Source organism: Zea mays, chromosome 5, assembly GCF_902167145.1.
Source record: "Zea mays cultivar B73 chromosome 5, Zm-B73-REFERENCE-NAM-5.0, whole genome shotgun sequence".
NCBI lineage: Eukaryota > Viridiplantae > Streptophyta > Magnoliopsida > Poales > Poaceae > Zea > Zea mays.
This window is the reverse complement of record NC_050100.1, coordinates 225,956,685-225,975,276: the sequence shown is the minus strand read 5'-3', so window position 1 is coordinate 225,975,276 and position 18,592 is coordinate 225,956,685. Positions and strand designations below refer to the sequence as shown.

The window sequence follows — 18,592 nt, the reverse complement described above, 5'->3', positions numbered from 1 at the left end:
TATTTCCCCGGGCTCGGCACATGGTCGGGGTGGTCGGCTCGGTCGAAAGTGATGGGCTTGTCGGACCAGTCTAGGTAGACTGGCGCCGCCACCTTCACCGAGCAGACCTCCCGGCGCTCTTGCTTGCGGTGCCGAGCCGAGGCATTCGCCGCATGCCCTCCGTAGATCATGAAGCAGTCGCGGACCTCGGGGAATTCTCCTGCTTGGTGATCTTCGTTCTTGTCGTCGTCGCGGGCCCTGCCACCCTCGGCGGGTGGCCCGGCCCTGTGGAAATGACGCCGAAGCATAACACACTCCTCGAGGGTGTGCTTGACGGGCCCCTGATGGTAGGGGCACGGCTCCTTGAGCATCTTGTCGAAGAGGTTTGCACCTCCGGGGGGCTTCCGAGGGTTCTTATACTCGGCGGCGGCGACAAGGTCCGCGTCTGCGGCGTCGCGTTTCGATTGCGACTTCTTCTTGCCTTTCTTCTTGGCGCCGCGCGGAGCAGACGTCTCGGGAGCTTCTTCCGACGGGCGGCCCTGGGGCTGCTTGTCCTTTCGGAAGATAGCCTCGACCGCCTCCTGGCCGGAGGCGAACTTGGTGGCGATGTCCATCAGCTCGCTCGCCCTGGTGGGGGTTTTGCGACCCAGCTTGCTCACAAGGTCGCGGCAAGTGGTGCCGGCGAGGAACGCGCCGATGACATCCGAGTCGGTGATGTTGGGCAGCTCGGTGCGCTGCTTCGAGAATCGCCGGATGTAGTCCCGGAGCGACTCCCCCGGCTGTTGCCGGCAGCTTCGAAGGTCCCAGGAATTCCCGGGGCGCACGTATGTGCCCTGGAAATTGCCAGCGAAGGCTTGGACCAAGTCGTCCCAGTTGGAAATCTGCCCCGGAGGCAGGTGCTCCAACCAGGCACGAGCAGTGTCGGAGAGGAACAGGGGGAGGTTGCGGATGATGAGGTTGTCGTCGTCCGTTCCACCCAGTTGGCAGGCAAGGCGGTAGTCCGCGAGCCACAGCTCCGGTCTCGTTTCCCCCGAGTACTTTACGATAGTAGTCGGGGGTCGGAACCGGGTCGGGAATGGCGCCCGTCGGATGGCCCGACTGAAAGCCTGCGGACCGGGTGGTTCGGGCGAAGGACTCCGATCCTCCCCGCTGTCGTAACGTCCCCCACGCCTGGGGTGATAGCCTCGGCGCACCCTTTCGTCGAGGTGAGCCCGACGGTCGCGTCGATGGTGCTCATTGCCGAGGTGGCCCGGGGCCGCAGGCGCGGTGTTGCGCGTGCGCCCGGTGTAGACCGAGGCTTCCCGCATGAATCGGGAAGTCGCGGCATGAGGTTCCGAGGGATATCCTTGCCTTCGGGATGCAGTGCTCTCGGCCCGCCGGGCCGCGGCGCCTTCCAGGAGATTCTTGAGTTCTCCCTGGATCCGCCGACCCTCGGTGGTTGACGGCTCCGGCATCGCGCGGATGAGCATTGCTGCGGTTGCCAGGTTCTGACCGACCCCGCTGGATGCGGGCGGCGGCCTGATCCTGACGTCGTTGGCGACGCGGTGCTGGAGACCTTGGGGCAGATGACGTATTTCTCCGGCCAGGGGTTGGCCCACCCATGCCTGTCCGACGTCCCGACGGATCGGCTCAAGCGCTCCCGTTCCCTCGTTGAGCCTGGCCTGCGCCTCGCGGACTTGCTCGAGTTGTGGGTCGTAACCCCCCGCCGGAGCGGGGACCACAGCTAGCTCCCGTGGGATGTCGGCGCGAGGCACCGGCCTAGGGAGATCACCATCCTCCGGCATGCCAAGATGGTTGCCTTCGGTGGGATTCCCTAGCTCGATGTGGAAACATTCGCGGCTTGGGCCGCAGCTCTCGTCGCCAAGGCTGCGGCTTGCATCGGAACAGCCGGACAGACAGTAGTCACATGCGGCCATGAAGTCCCGCACGGCACTGGGGTTGCCAAGTCCGGAGAAATCCCAACCGATGCTGGGATCGTCATCTTCCTCGGACCCAGAGGGCCCGTAGGTCGAGACGTCCGTCAGTCGGTCCCAAGGCGATCGCATACAGAACCTCAGTGGGGTTGCACTCGCCTCAATGAGAGCGCCCGCCAAATCGAGGTCGTTTGGCGGGTGGAGGCCGAGTCGAAATGACGCAAGATGGGAGTTAGTCGTTACCTTTTGGTCGACGGGGAGCGACGTAGTCACATCGGGGACTGGTTGCGCCGTCATCTCTGGTTCGAGGGCGACGTCCTGCAGGCTTTCCGCGAGCGCGCCGGCGTCGTCTTCTTGCTCGGGGTCATCGTGCCGCGGGGGGACGGCGCTTGCCTCCGTCTTGAACGCGAGGTCGATGTCCGGCGTGCCTTCCGTCGGGGCGTCGGGGGCGTCGATTCGCTCGACGGCCGGCGAAGCGTGGCCTCCCGTCTGGCCTTGACGGCCCCGCCTCCTCCTCCGTTGGCGGGGGAGAGAACGGAGCGAGCCCGAATGTTGCTTTTCCACCACGCGGGGTAGACGTCGTCGATTCCGCCGCCGGCGGGCGGGTTGTCGGCCGCCATTGTCGTGGTCGCACGGCGGTGGAAGAAGTATCATGTCGTTGCTGCCGTCGAAGGACATGAACTCGAGAGCCCCGAAACGAAGCACCGTCCCGGGCCGGAGAGGTTGCTGGAGACTGCCCATCTAGAGCTTGACGGGGAGCTATTCGTCAGCACGTAGCAGGCCCCTACCTGGCGCGCCAACTGTCGGCGTTTCGAGACAGGGGGGTCCCTAAGCCGACGAGTGAGTGTGCTGCGTGCCCCAGCCCAGATGGGTCGAGCGCGTGGGCGAGCGCGGAGGGGGGAGAGGCGAGGCGGCCGGAGCCGAGCGTGAGAGAGGTGGAAGTCCCGCGGCCTTCGTGTTCGTCCCGCGCCCAGGTCAGGTGCGCTTGCAGTAGGGGGGTTACAAGCGTCCACGCGGGTGAGGGAAGCGAGCGGCCCCAAGAGAGCGCCTGTCCCGTCCTCGGTCCCGCGCGGCCAACCTTCTCTGAGAAGGCCCTGGTCCTTCCTTTTATAGTCGTAAGGAGAGGACCCAGGTGTACAATGGGGATGTAGCAGAGTGCTACGTGTCTAGCGGAGGGAGAGCTAGTGCCCTAGGTACATGCCGATGTGGCAGCCGGAGAGATCTGGGCATCCTGCTGGCGTGATGTCGTGGCTATCGGTGGTGCGGCGGAGCCTGATGGAGGGACAGCTGTTGGAGCGGTCGAGTCCCTGCTGACGTTGTCCTGCTGCCGTAAGAGAGCTGGGGGCCGCCGTCGTCATAGAGCTCGTGGAGCGCCATCATTGCCCCTCTGGCGGAGCTGGCCGGACGAGACGCCGGTCTTGTTCTCCGTGACCCGAGTCGATTCGGGGTAGGGTGATGATGACGTTTCCTGTTGACGTGGCGGTCTGTGCTCTAGGCAGGGCGACGTGGGGTTTCCTCCGAAGCCGAGGTTGAGTCTTGCCTTCAGTTGCCGTGGCCGAGCCCGAGCCAGGGGGTCGGGCGAGGCGGAAGTCGTCCGGCCGAGGCCAGGGCGGAGTCCGAGCCCTGGGGTCGGGCGAGGCGGAGTTTCGTCGTCTTCCGGGTCTTAGCCTGAGTCCGAGCCCTGGGGTCGGGCGGAGCGGAGTTCGCCGTCTTCCGGGTCTTAGCCCGAGTCCGAGCCCTGGGGTCGGGCGGAGCGGAGTTCGCCGTCTTCCGGGTCTTAGCCCGAGTCCGAGCCCTGGGGTCGGGCGGAGCGGAGTTCGCCGTCTTCCGGGTCTTAGCCCGAGTCCGAGCCCTGGGGTCGGGCGGAGCGGAGTTCGCCGTCTTCCGGGTCTTAGCCCGAGTCCGAGCCCTGGGGTCGGGCGGAGCGGAGTTCGCCGTCTTCCGGGTCCTAGCCCGAGTCCGAGCCCTGGGGTCGGGCGGAGCGGAGTTCGCCGTCTTCCGGGTCTTAGCCCGAGTCCGAGCCCTGGGGTCGGGCGGAGCGGAGTTCGCCGTCTTCCGGGTCTTAGCCCGAGTCCGAGCCCTGGGGTCGGGCGGAGCGGAGTTCGCCGTGGCGCCTTTGGCAAGGCCTAATTGCCTGTCAGACTCACTCTGTCGAGTGGCACTGCAGTCGGAGTGGTGCAGGCGGCGCTGTCCTTCTGTCAGACTGGCCAGTGGAGCGGTGGAGTGACGGCGGTCACCTCGGCTCTGCCGGGGGCGCGTGTCAGGATAGAGGTGTCAGGCCACCTTTGCGTTAAATGCCCCTGCAATTTGGTCAGTCGGTGTGGTGATTTAGTCAAGGTTGCTTCTGAGCGAAGCCAAGGCCTTGGGCAAGCCGGTGATGTGCCCGCCATAAAAAGGGGGGCCTCGGGCGAGACGGAAGTCTCTCGAGGTCGGCTGCCTTCGGCCGAGGCTAGGCTCGGGTGAAGCGCGATCGAGTCACTCGTGTGGACTGATCCCTGACTTAATCGTGCCCATCAGGCCTTTGCAGCTTTATGCTGATGGGGGTTACCAGCTGAGAATTAGGCGTCTTGAGGGTACCCCTAATTATGGTCCCCGACAGGTAGATTAGCATCCTTAAATAGATTCATATCCAGATCAACAGAAAGAAATCTGCCATTCTTTGAAATACTGAAGTCAGCCGAAGTTTTTCAATGGGGTCTAGCTCAGTAGAAAGCCTTCGAAGAGTTGAAGCAATACTTGATTGATTTAACAACACTAACTCCACCTTCTCCAGAGGCTCTATTGCTCTTATATGTGGCAGCTTCGCACTCTGCAGTGAGTGCGGTGCTCGTACAGGAGAAGCTAGGGTCAAGTCAAAAAGCAAGCTCCAGTGTACTTCGTCTCCAAAGTTTTAAGTTTGTCAAAGAAAAATTATACAGAGCTGGAGAAGGTGTTGTATGTTGTGTTAACGGCCACCAGGAAGCTTCGACATTATTTTCAAGCATATCGCATAATAGTTCCTTCGTCACAGCCTCTGAAGAACATAATGAGGAACATAGAAGCTACTGGAAGGATTGGAAAATGGGCTGTAGAACTTAATGAATTCACCATTGACTATGTGCATAGATCCTCAATTCAGTCCCAGGCGCTGGCAGACTTCATCGCTGATTGGACGCCAGGAGCTCAGGAAGAAGAAATAAACAAAAACGCCGAAGCTTGGATGGTGTTTTGCGATGGTTCCTGGAGAACCTTCGGTGCAGGAGCGGCTGCTGTCCTAGTTGCGCCTTCGAAAGTCAAAACATGTTATGCAACAAGGCTTCACTTCAGTTGCACAAATAATATTGCCGAATACAAAGCACTTCTGTTGGGGCTTTAGAAGTTAAGGGCAATGGGAATAAGAAGGGCCATCCTAAAAACTGATTCTCAAGTCATTTCTGGCCATGTAGACAAAAGTAGCAAGGCTAGAGACCCGAAGCTTGAAAAATACCTGGATACAGTTCGAAGGTTGGAGGCTTCTTTCGAAGGTTTTTCTGTCAAGAATATTCCAAGAGGCGAAAATGAGCATGCAGATCTGCTAGCCAAATCAGCGGCTCAGGGGCTCCCTCTACCTTCAGAAGTATTTTTTGAAACGATAAAGGCACCTTCGGTTGAACTCATGGAGAGAGCAGTGCTTGTTATTTCTCCAGTACATAGTGAAGATTGAAGGACTGAAATTATATCTTTCCTCCAAGGTGATTGTCTTTCGGATGACGAAGCTTACAATAAGATAATTGAAGCAAGGACGAGACCGTATGTGATGATAGAAGGGGAATTATATAAACATGGAGTTTGTTCTCCACTTCTCAGGTTTTTATCAAGAGCTGAAGGTATTGAATTAATGAAGGAGATACAAGCAGGTCTGTGTGGATCTCATATTGGGTCTAGGCCCTTGCTGGGAAAAGTGTTTAGACAAAGATTTTATTGGCCGAAGGCAGCTTCGGATGCAACAGAGCTAGTTCAAAAATGCGAAAATTGTCAAAAATGTGCAAGAGACCAGAAACAACCTTCATCTCTCACTCAGCTAATACAACCCACCTGGCCGTTGCAAAGATGGGGTCTGGATTTGTTAGGCCCACTTCCACCAGCGCAAGGCAATTTGAGATATGTTGTGGTGGCTATAGAATATTTTTCTAAATGGATTGAAGCGAAGCCTTTGGCTACAATAACTTCGGTTATAGTCTAGAAATTCTTCTGGCAAAATATTGTTTGTCGCTTCGGCGTGCCAAAGGCTATAACTGTGGACAATGGAACACAGTTTGATGCCAAAACTTTCAAGGATTTCTATGATTAGATTGGCACGAAGATTCATTTTGCATCAGTTAGGCATCCGGAGTCAAACAGGTTGGTCGAAAGAGCAAATGACATTATAATGACGGGAATAATGAAGCTAATCTTCAATCAGCCTAGAAGAAAGTGGCCAGATGAGTTGATTAAAGTGGTATGGAGCCACAATACAACCATATCAAGATCAACAGGTTTTACACCGTTCAAATTATTATTTGGTGACGAAGCTATAACCCCAGAAGAAGCTAAAGCGGGGTCAATAAGAACAACATCTTCGGCAGAAGACGAAGCTAATTAACACGTAGCAAAAGATACTATAGAAGGGACCAGACTTCAGGCTGTGGAGAATATCAATAAATATCAAGCCGAAACAATAAAATAGCGTGACAGAAAAGTACAGTTGAAAAATATTAAGCCAGGGCATTTGGTGCTTCGGAGAGTGGCCAACCCAGACACAGTAGGCAAACTACAGCTGAAGTGGGAAGGACCTTTTCTGGTGGTATTTTCGTCAAGTCCCGGTTCTTACAGATTGAAGGATATGGACGGCAACGACATTCCTAGATCTTGGAATGTGGATGAGCTTCGACGATATTATGTGTAATCTGATGTAATCTTTTTTCATTTTCTCCTATGACACTGTTTTCCTTTCCAAAGGGGGAGAAAGGTTTTTAATGGAGCCATAGCTTGTAATTTTTCCTTTCTTATTTAGCTCCACGAGAGCCAAATCCCCCAAAAGAATGTAAAATGTAAAATTTGAGCATACACCATCAAGTGCAGAAAAGAAAAAAAATCAGGGAGAAGCTCAAAAGTCGTCCCCAAGGGGATGCAGGGCACGACGAAGCTACAAAAAGTCATTCCTAAGGGAGCGCAACGTAAGTTTTTTGCTCAAAAGTCGTTCCTAAGGGAATGCAAAGCCAAATACCGCCGAAATATAAGGCGAAGAAGTTCAAAAGTTGTTCCTAAGGGGATGCAGAACTTATACCGCCGAAATAGAAGGCAGAGAAGTTCAAAAGTCATTCCTAAGGGGGATGCAGAACTTACACCGAAAAATAAGCGGTGAACACCGAAAAATAAACGGTGAAGAAGACTCCAAAGTCGTTCCTAAGGGGATGCAGAGTCTGGGTGTGGCTTCGTAAGCATGTGTTTGGACATTCATTTGCACATTACATCACATCATTCATTGCATTCATACACATTCATTTAGACATTCGTAGGATCATCATCATCATATCATATACAGACAGTTTCTTCGGCTCTAATGACAAAGCTTCGATGAGTACAAAAGAAGCAAATTTATGCTTCGTTGTGTACGAAAAGAAGGGAAGGTGTTTTCGCCTTTGGCTCAAAAAATACAAGTTTCGTCCACATCAAAGCAATTCATACACGAATGAAAAAGGTAAAAATATATTACAAGGTATGGACAAGTTTACAAAGCAGTGTTTGATTCCTAAATTACAATATCTTTTACAAATTAATTCAAAATTTCTCTAGAGCTTTTTGCAGCAGCTTCATCAATACTCGTCAAGCTTCGGATCATTGATCTTCGGCTTCGTCATCCTGTACATAACAAAGCGGTATAATGTAAATAGAAATCTCAGGAAAAGGTAAGCAACAGGTACAAGTTTAGTACCGGCTTGAGATGACTTCGAGCTTCGTCACCAGCTAAATTCCGCCCACCCTTTGTCCAAATTTGAGTTATGAATCTATTTCCAATGCTTTGGGCCAGACTGGGGATGTCAGTTAGATCCGCTGGTGACAGGATGAAGTTTGGCCTGTTCACGATCTTCCCATGCGTGCAACCAGTCTTCATGAAAGCAACAGTTGTGCCACGAGAAGCTAGCAGGGCACAGAAGTCACCGTGCCTAGCTATAACTTCGTCAAGCGCATCAACTTCGCCCTCAATGTGTTCGAAGGTGCCTGACAGGTCTTCAACCGAAGGTTCAAAATTTTCAGAACTGGCTCCAACTGAGTTGAAGACCTGCTTCAGCCGTTGCACGCACCGGTTGCCGAAGTTTAGACATTTATCTTGAAGCTCTTTCAAGGATTTTTGTAAATTCGAACTCTTTTCGACTTCGACTTTAAGCTTCGTATCGAAATTCTTCTTTTCTTGCTCGAAGCTTTTTGATTTCAGGAGGAGTTCACTGTTTAATCTGGTAATTTCGGCTTGGGCTTCTGCTAGTGAACCCTCCATTGTTTGAAGAACAAAATCTTTCTTTTCAAGATCAGCTTCATGATCTTTGATTTTGCTCTCTAAGCCTTCAATTATAACCTCATTTTTCTTATCTTCGAGGTCCTGTTGCATCCTTAAGGCTTTACTTAGTAGCATACTCTATGCAAAAGCAACATTCATCAGAAATCACCTTCATCGTAAAACAGTAAAAAGCTGAGGGAAAAGTTTTACCTTGAAATTAGAATAGAATAAACTACCGACGATATGCTGTCGTCGGTAGCGACTGATGTCAGCTTCAAGCTTCGGGAAACCAACACTCTTCGACAGAGTGCTGATAACCTTCGCTCCAGTCCGATCTCGAATACATCCTAAGCTTTCTTCGTTAATTCCGCCGAAGAGCATCGCTCCTGGCTGGTAGCCACATGATATAGCATACTCCTGCAGCTCCTCTTTCTCAGCCTTAGATAACTCTTGACCAATTATATTTTGAAAATTGAAGCCCTTTTCCTCCGAAATATCTTTGGCGATCTCCTTCCCTTTTTCAGGCACTGTGGTCAGGGTTTCTTCGGCAGCTGCATCACTTTCTTCCGCGGCCATATCTAAGAGCATTTTATCAATATCAGATAATGTGCTCTTTAGATTGGTTTCTTCAGCAGTTGTAGCTTCGACAGTAGCAGCTTCAGTAGGAGCAGCTTCGACAGAAGCAGCAACTTCGACATCTGGTGTTATTTTTGGCGCTGAGGCCGGCAGTGGCATTTCTTCAATAGCTTGCATTACAGTAATAATCCTTCACCTTTTTGGCCCAGCAGACTTCTTGGCTGCCGAAGGTTCCTCCTTCTATAAAAGCTTCGTCAGTTGCGGCCCCAGTGGACTTAGCTTGATAGGTAAGGATTCAGTCATTATCTTTAGAATTTCTTCTACATCAGCAGCAGAAGGTATTGAAGGAGGTTCTTCCTCTGTCTCAGCTGTTTTTGGCTTCGGAGCTGCAGCTTTTCTCTTCTTCGAAGCAGCCACCTTCGGCTCAGGGCTGGATTTTCTCTTTTTCAGAGCTTCTTCATCTTCTTTCACCATCCTAGCAGCTTGTCTGCTCAGAATACTAACAATCATCTTCCTCTTTTGACCTTCGACACCCTTGTTCAATCGCTCATAGTCAGGGTATTCAAAGTTCAAGGCATCCATCACCCGATTCAACCTTCGTTTCGGTCGGGTGCCGAAGGCTGCGGTCATCAACTGATCTTCTTTTTTTGTGTAATTGCCCAAAATTTTGTTGCACATAGTTTCTATCATTTCTAACCATTCTTGGCATGACCCTTTGAATTGTTTCTCAAATTTGAAGCGATAAGGCAGTCGAACAAGTTCATTCTTTTCCTTTGTCCCCTTCATCTTCGGCATATTCCATTCACTCAATGTCGGGGACACCTTGTTGGCTAGGTACTCTTGCACCAGATCTCTAGTGCTAATCTGTTCAGCCACTACCCTGAATTCTGCTACATCTTGTTGGCATGGTGACCCCGACGACATGCGGCACAAGGGCCTAGTCAGTCCTAAGCTTAAACTCAGAGGGCTCAGAACCATCATCTTTAACTTCTCCCTTTTCTTCTCATCGGCCTTGATATAGAACCATTCACTTTTCCAACCGGTTGGCCACTTGGTGCGATAGCTAAGCACCAGGGCCTTCATATCCTTGCGATATGCGAAGTTGTAACATCCAAAGTTTTCATGTAGCCCGTCTTCTCTGGCCTTCGTCTGGTAATGCAGCTCATGCACTCGGCAGAAAGCTTCGGCATTCGGGTCAATTCCTTAGCTTCGAAGAGCCCAGATGAAGACGCTAAACCTAACGATAGCGTTAGGGGTCAGCTGATGAAGATAGATCTCGTAATTATCCAAAACTTCCCCAATCATCTCGTTCAAGGGAAACCGCAACCCCACTTTGAAAAAGCTCTTAAAAACCACTACTTCATCATTTTTGGGCTCTGGAGTGGTTTCTTCTCCGGCAAAACGAATAAGTTTCTTTTCAGTTTCTCCGAAGTAGCCCAACTTCATCATCATGGGTACATCAGCCTCAGACACAGTAGATTTTCTAAAGTCCTAGTGGCTGGGTTTTGCTGGGATGAGAGTGTTATAGTATTCCTCTTCTTCATCAGCATCTTGTTCTTCGATGTCAGCCTGTTCAGCTTCGGCAATAGGTGCACCTTCGTCAGTAGCTCCCTCCGTCACAACCAGTCCCGACTGTCTCATCACTTCGGAGATCGGGGCAGTCTCAATGGCTTCGGCCTCCTCTCCATCGTGGGTCACCCTCGCAGTTGAACGTACTCTGGCCATCTGATGTTGAATCTCTTGCAGTTCTTACGAAGTTGATGATTTTTACAGTTTTGACGAAGCTCCCTCTTATGCCGAAGCTAAAATCAAAATGATGCTTTGCTCGAGAATGCGATGAAAAAGCTCTTTACCCACAAGTCGTGTAACCCCTCTAGCCTGGATTGTACGGACCCTTAAACACCAGCAAGGTGAATGACTAGGGATCCACTATGAGGCTTTCACAAAATATCCTTAGTACAAATCCACCCGCTAAGGTTTCTAGGTCAGTATTGGTGACGCTCTGGGCGAGGTACCTTAGCCAAGACTACCACCCCATGTTAACATGAGCTGCCACCAAACCACTGTCGTCCCCTCTTGACCATCTTTCAGGTAAGGTTGCTAAGCACTAAGTCTATAAAGCTATTTAATAAAACCAGAGCCATAATAGCACTCGTGGTTGCACTGTTTTTCCTGGGTGGTAACTCCATGTTTTGTTTAATACAATATGATCTTGTTTAATCATCGGGTTAACATCAATGGTATAAATTTCATCTTCGGAACACTAAATCGAGCAATAGCGTAATTACTAAGCATAGTATTCATCACAGGTTAATCAAGGAATAAGGTTGGTATTTCTATGTAATCCTATTTAGGCAAACCCATAAAATTATGCACAAATCCAAAAGTAAATATTATTGAATGTGTTATTTGGGTACAATAAGAAATGCAGAGGGAGAATCCACTTGCCTTGATCAAAATCATCCCGCAGATCGTCCTAAAATGTATTCGGATCATCTACCACACAGTCAGCTTCTAATAGCGCCGCACATCGCACATACAAGAGAAAACATTCACCAGTAAATAAACATACATTATTCCACAGTTGAAGCATCCATCATACACTAAAATATACCTTTAAACAAATCATATTTATAAAAGAAAACATCCAAATGCAAAACGTGATTTGTAACTACAATATAAATCTTAATCATATTATCCTATCATTTGCCATGACATATAATACTAATTATTTTGTTTCGATATTTCACTAGGGAAAACTTATATGGAAAACTGACTATGGACAAGCATACCATATAAATTCATTTATAAAAACATAGGCATAACATTAAACATATGCGGTCGGCGGAGCTCCGGTCGATAGTGGCAGCTCCTACGACGGGCAGGTCGTCGTTGGCGGCGTGCTCCTGTGAGAGAGAAAGGAGAGGGTGTGGGAATGGGCGAGCTCGAAGGCACGGGAACCAGCTCCATGGGGCTCGACGTCAGGATTTATAGGGAGAGGGAGAGAGAGCGTCGGGGAGGGAGAGGGCCGGCGGCGGCGCCATCAACGCCATAATGGCGGCGACCATGGTGGACGGAGAGTGGGGGGAGAGGAAGAAGATAGGGCAGTGGTTTCCTGTCCTTGAAGGCGAGCGACTGCGGGCGTGGGAGGCATGGGGTTGGGCGCGGAAGCCGAGGGGCCGGCTGGCGTGGTAGGCAGAGCGACGGCGCGACAACGAGCGCCCGCGCGAGCAGAGGGAGGTGAAGGGGTGAGAGAGGGCGGGCCAGGCGGGGCCAACCTGTAAGAGAGAGGGGGATGAGATGGAGGCGCGACAACTGGGCCCTTGGTGGGCCGAATTCGGCTGGCCGATTATATTTCAAATTTTTTAATAAGTAAAATCTGCACGTTACAGGCCTAGCGCACCACGTGCATTTAATGCTAGGGATACGCTACCTTCTACTTGCGCGGGCAGGTATCCATTCCATCTGCACTCAATGCTGGCGAGCCTTATGTCAAAGGCTTTCGTCAGGTATCGTCCAACGGCTTTACGCTAGGGACGTCTGTCCACGCATCGGCACTGGACCTCTGCCTAGATAAGGGGCAGGCCCGAGAATAAGCGATGGCATGGCATTCCAAGGCCTTCTCTGAACGTGGGCCCGAACCGCACCTGAGGGGGTCCAGGCTTCAGCCACCCTTGTCTGGATACGTGGCGATACTGGACCTCACTTGGCCTGAGGTCCGAGTTGTATTTTCCCTACCCGGAGTAATTCTTAAGGCTCAGAGCTGCAGCTAGAGAGTGCCTTCTTCTCTGGAGCTTTGAGTTCCCTCCGGACCCCTTTGTCCAGGGGTTCATTGGGCTCACAAAGAGGTCTAGGACCTATCTACAAGATCACAGACTCATAGCTGAAGTTGTTGATTCCTCTCTTTATAGGTCTTTGATGGAGATGGTGATCCGGCCTAGGAGACGAGCCTAGCATGGCCACGACTCTATATGGTGGGTTTTAGCCTCACGTTGAGCTGTTACCTGTGGAATCCTCAATGGTGGTCGCTGGGGTCTCACCTTGACATAGCAGGAGTGGGTACCCCGTATTCAGAGTAACGACAATATTTATCAGTATTATATTGGGTGTAGACTTTTTATATCCACATGCACACCTTTCCATTGTCACTAGTAGTTTAATATCAATTTTCTGGATTAAAATACAACTAAAAAGCCTAACTTTTTAACAATCCAAAAACATGATAGAACTTTTTTGGTCACTAGCTTTGAAGGGGGAGAAGGTGTGATCATGTGTTTGTATGTGGATGGATTCTAATTTTTAGTAATAATATAATGTGATTGAGGAAGTGAAAGACTTTTGTTTAGTAACTTTGAAATAAAAGATTTAGGAGTAGTTGATGTTATTCTTAACATAAAGAATGGTGGGGTTACTCTAGTACAATCACATTATGTGGAAAAGGTGTTTAGTCTCTTTTGATACAATGACTGCAAACCCGCTCCAACTCCTTATGGTCCAACCATGTTATTAAGGAAAAATCGTAGAATAGCATGAGATCAATTGAGATACTGTCAACTCATTGGATCTCTCATGTACTTGGCTAGCGCAATGAAACCTGACATCTCATATGCTATTATCAAACTTAGTCGATTTATTTCAAACCTAAGAGATGACAATTGACATCTCGTATGCTTGGATCTTGCTTTCTTTGCGACAATATCTTCCTCTCCCTATAGATGCATGATGACATGCCGACACTGAGGGAGCTGAATAGCACGCTGTTGTGGATGGGGCACAAGATCATGGTCTCGATGACTTCTATCATCAACTGTCGCAACAACCATGAGTGTAGGCAAAGTACGACGCATTGGTGGCTCTCTTGATGCTTGGTTCTAGCGTTGGTGTTTTCGTGATGGTAAAAACTTATGAGTCTAACTTGGATCTAGCACTGGTTGGATTTTATGCCACTCAACAAAAGCGAGATCCAAGTTATGTCACTCAACAAAAGCAACATATTATGCAGACCAATAGTGGGGATAAAATCCGTTGAGTGGCATAATATGTCGCTTTTGTTGGACACATTTGATTTGGACTCTAGGAGAGATAGGTTTCTTTGGGGGCTCAACGAGATGGACTTTTCTCTATCCACTCTATGTACTTCTTTTTAATGAATTCCCCCAATTGGAATCGTTACGGTCTGCTTTGGAAACTAAAAGCCCCCCTAAAAATTAAAGTTTTCTTATGGTAGTTACGGAGGGGGGAGGGTAATCCTCACAAAAGATAACCCATCGAAACGAAGGTGTAAGGGAAGTTTGAAGTGTATTTTTAATCAAAACAAAAGTATTCAACACATTTTCTTTGATAGTTGTCTTGCAAGAAATATATGGAGAACCATTTTCTTTGCCTTCCACATAGACAAACCCTCTAGTATTAATCATATTACAGGGCTTGAGAATCCAACAAAGGAGCGGCACATAAAAAGAAACTTTTAATTGAAGTTTCGACAATGTTTTGGTCCATTTGGCTTTGACACAATGACATCGTTTTTAATTATAAACCAATACCATCAAATCTACAGGTTATTTTTAGAGGAATGCATTGGCTCCGATTTTGGAGATTGCTACATAAAGAAGAATCACACCAAGATACCCTCGATGTCTGTCATCCTTGGAGGTGGTAGCTATAGAGATCTTCACAAGGCATGGGTGAGATCCTTTGTTAGAATTGTGGCTGCTTAATTTGTTTATGGTTCCAATCGGATAATTTTTATATTTCTTACAGTTATTTGAGGAGTTAAAGCTTTTTTTGTAAGGCTATATGCATATAAGTGCAAAAGGTTGGAACATGTTTACATTATAAAAAAAAAATCTGACCACAATTTCACACGGCAGGATCCTCTACGGTAACTGGCACGCGGGACTGGCCGTGGCCTGGCCTTGTCGTACATTACGACATAGGAACCGCTTGTCAATTTCAAAGTATGCATCTGCTCTGCCGTCGTATGCATCTGACACAAGTTGACAAGTCTGCATTTGCTGTACTGATCGGCATGTGCGGCTTGTAGGTTACTTTTCATCTCCTCCGGTGCTGCCCTATTAAGATATTTATTTAAATATAATTATTGTCTGTTTCTAAACATTAAGATATATGTGGTCTAGTGGTTAGTCTTAAATTTCTAGAGTAAGAAAGTGTGAGTTTGAATACTCGCTCTGCATTATTTTTTTGTGTGGTGTGGTACAGTGGCGGACGCAGGGGTGGGCAATGGGGGCCACGGCCCCACCTTGATTTTTATAAACTCTTATATATAGACTTAGATATATAATGAAATAAATAAATTTTTATATAGTAGGTTGGACTAAATTTAATAAAGACTAGACTTTGATCTAACTTTTTCTCGGTGCTTCACTACGACTCACCGGCTACTTTGGGATCCTGTACCAGAACAACTACTTTGCCTTCTAATCCGCACCGGCGGATGGGTAGGATATTAGTGGGATTCTACCTTGGCATCATAGCACCACCCGCCCTCGCTATCTCACAAGGGTCCCGTCGTGCCGTCGCAACGCGACAATGGCTGTCGCTTGCTGCCACCGCCTTTTGTCTCATCGTCGCCATCTACCATCGCATCGTCGCTTGCACTCGCAATCCCACGCCTATTGTCGCCTCACCGTCGTCATTTTACGGTGGAGTCGCTGACTCTCCACACCGACGTGCTGATGCGCCCGCTTTGCCCTAACGTCCAGTCCCTGCCGGTTCACCCCTTTGTTCTCTCCAACTCTTCTTTAGGGTGGCCAAAATGAAGTTTCGGTATTCATGTTATTTTAGAACACTACTTATATTATCACTTAATCTCTATATTATTATCATGAAACTATTTTTATCAAATGGTCTGGTATATTGATTTGTCTTCTACGTTATCGCCTCACCTGAAATTTTGTCCTGCGTCCGCCACTGGTGTGGTAGCTGCGCGGGCAGGATCGGATGCTGGGCAGGCGCAGTAGCTGCACGGGAGGGTATGTGTATGCATCATATAATATATATGGTTAAAGTTATTTAATATTTTCAAAGCTCGGGCTTTGCTGATTGTTGTAAATACTAATACCTTCGTTCTTGAATATTTGTTACCGGCTAGTTTGTTTTTAAACTAAAACGCGATAAATAAAAAAGAACGGAACGAGTAGTTGTTCAATCAAGAGATGACTGATGGCAAGGTTAGATATGTTTGTGCAACAAGCATGGTGAATCATTGTTGGTTATGTGGATAGCAAAATCAGGCACTATTCTAAGAGCATCTCCAACAAACCAGCTAAATTACTCGTCAAGCCAAATTTTAGTCATTTAACAGCAAAATAACTTTCGAACAGACTAACTATCTGACTGTCCAAATTGGCTCCCTCACTAGCCAAACTTGGGTAGCCACCTGACTAGCAAAACTAGATAGATAGTCTGTTGGAATGAGATGTTACATATAAAGTGTAATCTTTATAAAAAGACAAATAGAGTCAAATAGAGAGAAAAAAATAAAGAGTCTCTTAGAGATGCTCTAAGAGCTGTAAGCAGTAGGATTGCTGCACCAGGCTACAGCCAAGCTAATGTTAACTTTGAACACTTTTAATTGTCTGTGCTGGTAACCCAGCTTATTGCATACTGATGTTAGAATATTATAGCAGATGATTACAACGCTACAACCAAGTGCATAAAAAAGACTAAAATCCTTGAGCAGATTGGTTATTCTAGCAGATTAGGGCTAGTACTTTTGCTTCTCTCCTTTCTTGGTCAGGGGCATATACTAAAGAGATTCAAATATCGCCTTTGCCTTTCTCTGTCTAGAGAAAACTATTAGTCGTATATGGTCGTAGCCCATACAGGTGAATGTGTGCGTATCTTATTATGATTAGAACAATAAAAAAAAGACAGGAAACGAATAAAAAGCTCTGTCATGGAGAGAGGTTTGAGTGACCTCTATACTAAAATTGGATCGACACTACCTGGACACCACTAGAGTGGATGCCATGGGTGAAAAAGGCAGCTTTGCGCTAACAATCTAGGAAATACTACATAAACTGCTGTACTAGGAAATTGAAGCAAGCTAGAAGAAGCCAACAAATAAGAGATATTATCGTATTAATCAGCGAATGGCCATGGATTAGAGGGGCTGCAGTCTAGTCTAGCTAGCTTTGTTCGTCTTCCTCCCATTCTTCCTTGGTCATATATGGCTTTAAATTCACATACATATTCCTATTGGTAGCAGCCTAGAGCTGAGTGGATGAGGAGGTTCTTCTGATGTGGGAGCTGCTCTTGCTGCTGCTTTGCTGGACCAGTGCAGCCATATCTAGTTTCAGCTGGTACATGTTATATACAAACAGATGAGTATTCATTCATTTTTAGCTATAAGAGACAAAGTGTGCTACTATTTGTTACTTGTTTGCACTGCCTCTTGAGCTTGAGGTTCTCATTCACCAGGCGACGAACCTCCTTCTCCAGCTCCTGCACATAGGCCTGTAGTGTTTGTGTGTCAGAGAGAGACATGGGTTGAGCTGCTTAGATTCGTGTTCGTACCCTCTTCCTTGCCCTGGAGCGCAGCGCAGACTCCCTGTTCCTCATCATCCGGATGTTCTTCCGCTCGTCGTCGTAGCCGCCGCTGCTGTTGCTGCCGCCACCGGGCCCCGTCAGCTGCAGATCCAGGGCGCCGGCCCCCAGCAGGTACTCCTCCTCGTCCTCACCCTCGTCCTCTTCCTCCTCGCCGACGCTGAGCGACAGGAGAGGGGTGCGCCGTGGGGGCACCGCGCCTGCCGGTGGCGCTGGCACCGGCGCCTTCAGGGCGGCGCTGTCGCGGCTCGTACTGGTGCTGGACAGGGAGAAGAGAGAGCTGCAGCCGCTCAGGCTCAGCTGCGGGCTCCTCGGCATCCTCCTTGGATTGGGTTAGAGCAGCAGGCAGCACTATCGCAGCCAGCGGACAGCGGAGGACAGACACGGACGGACTCGACCACGCGAAATGCGACTCCTCTTCTCTCCTGACCTCAGCTAACCAAAGCCACGAGCCATCCCATTATTGCGGTACCCCACCACGCGATTCGACTCACGCTGTTCGTATCTCGTTTTCCTCTTCTCTATCGGCTATCGCTATGCTATCGGCTATCGCTGTTCCTCTCTCGTTTGTACTTTGGCCTTGTTTTACACCTGCTTCGTCCAGGTTCAGCCTCCCGTCGAGAGCAAGCAGTTATTTTTTTTCTTCATCCTTGCGAGTGGCACCGATTCATCGATCACTGGCCAGTGGGGTAGCCGAGTCACCGACAGATGTCATTCTCTCCTTAAAAATAGTAAAAGATTAGATTGCCAGGGTAAAAGATGGCAACGGCCAAGGGGAATAAAATACTCCTATGTCCACGGACAATAAAAAAATATATACAGATGCGTGAATCTGCCTGTGAACACAGATATGATGCATTCTCAAATTTGATATGTATTATTTAATGAAAAAGAAAAATATTTTTCATGTACACAAATACGATATACCCGCTTCATCCCTCACCATCCATCCTCCACCGACCGCCGCCATACACCCTCAGCCCCCAACTTATCCTCTCCTTGCCTCCTTGGCTTCAGTAGCCTCCTCTACCTGGTTCTTAGGAGACATATAGGCCCTATTTGT

At 49.0% G+C, this 18,592-nt stretch overlaps 1 protein-coding gene across 2 annotated transcripts; it reads right to left on the bottom strand.

Annotated features, from left to right (window-relative positions):
* Positions 1-16,803: 16,803 nt before the first annotated feature.
* Positions 16,804-18,109, bottom strand: LOC100281320 (uncharacterized). 2 transcript variants are annotated; one of them, XM_035967990.1, is made up of 3 exons: positions 17,500-18,109; positions 17,362-17,427; positions 16,804-17,282 (listed from the first exon to the last, which is right to left on the bottom strand). In XM_035967990.1, exons 1-3 carry the CDS (start codon positions 17,845-17,847, stop codon positions 17,193-17,195), a joined length of 504 nt encoding a protein of 167 aa, XP_035823883.1. In that variant the 5' UTR covers positions 17,848-18,109; the 3' UTR covers positions 16,804-17,192. The 2 variants fall into 2 exon arrangements, with proteins under 2 accessions (XP_035823883.1, NP_001147710.1); NM_001154238.2 differs by having other exon boundaries at positions 17,362-17,439; positions 17,500-17,957.
* Between the last annotated feature and the right edge of the window lie 483 nt (positions 18,110-18,592).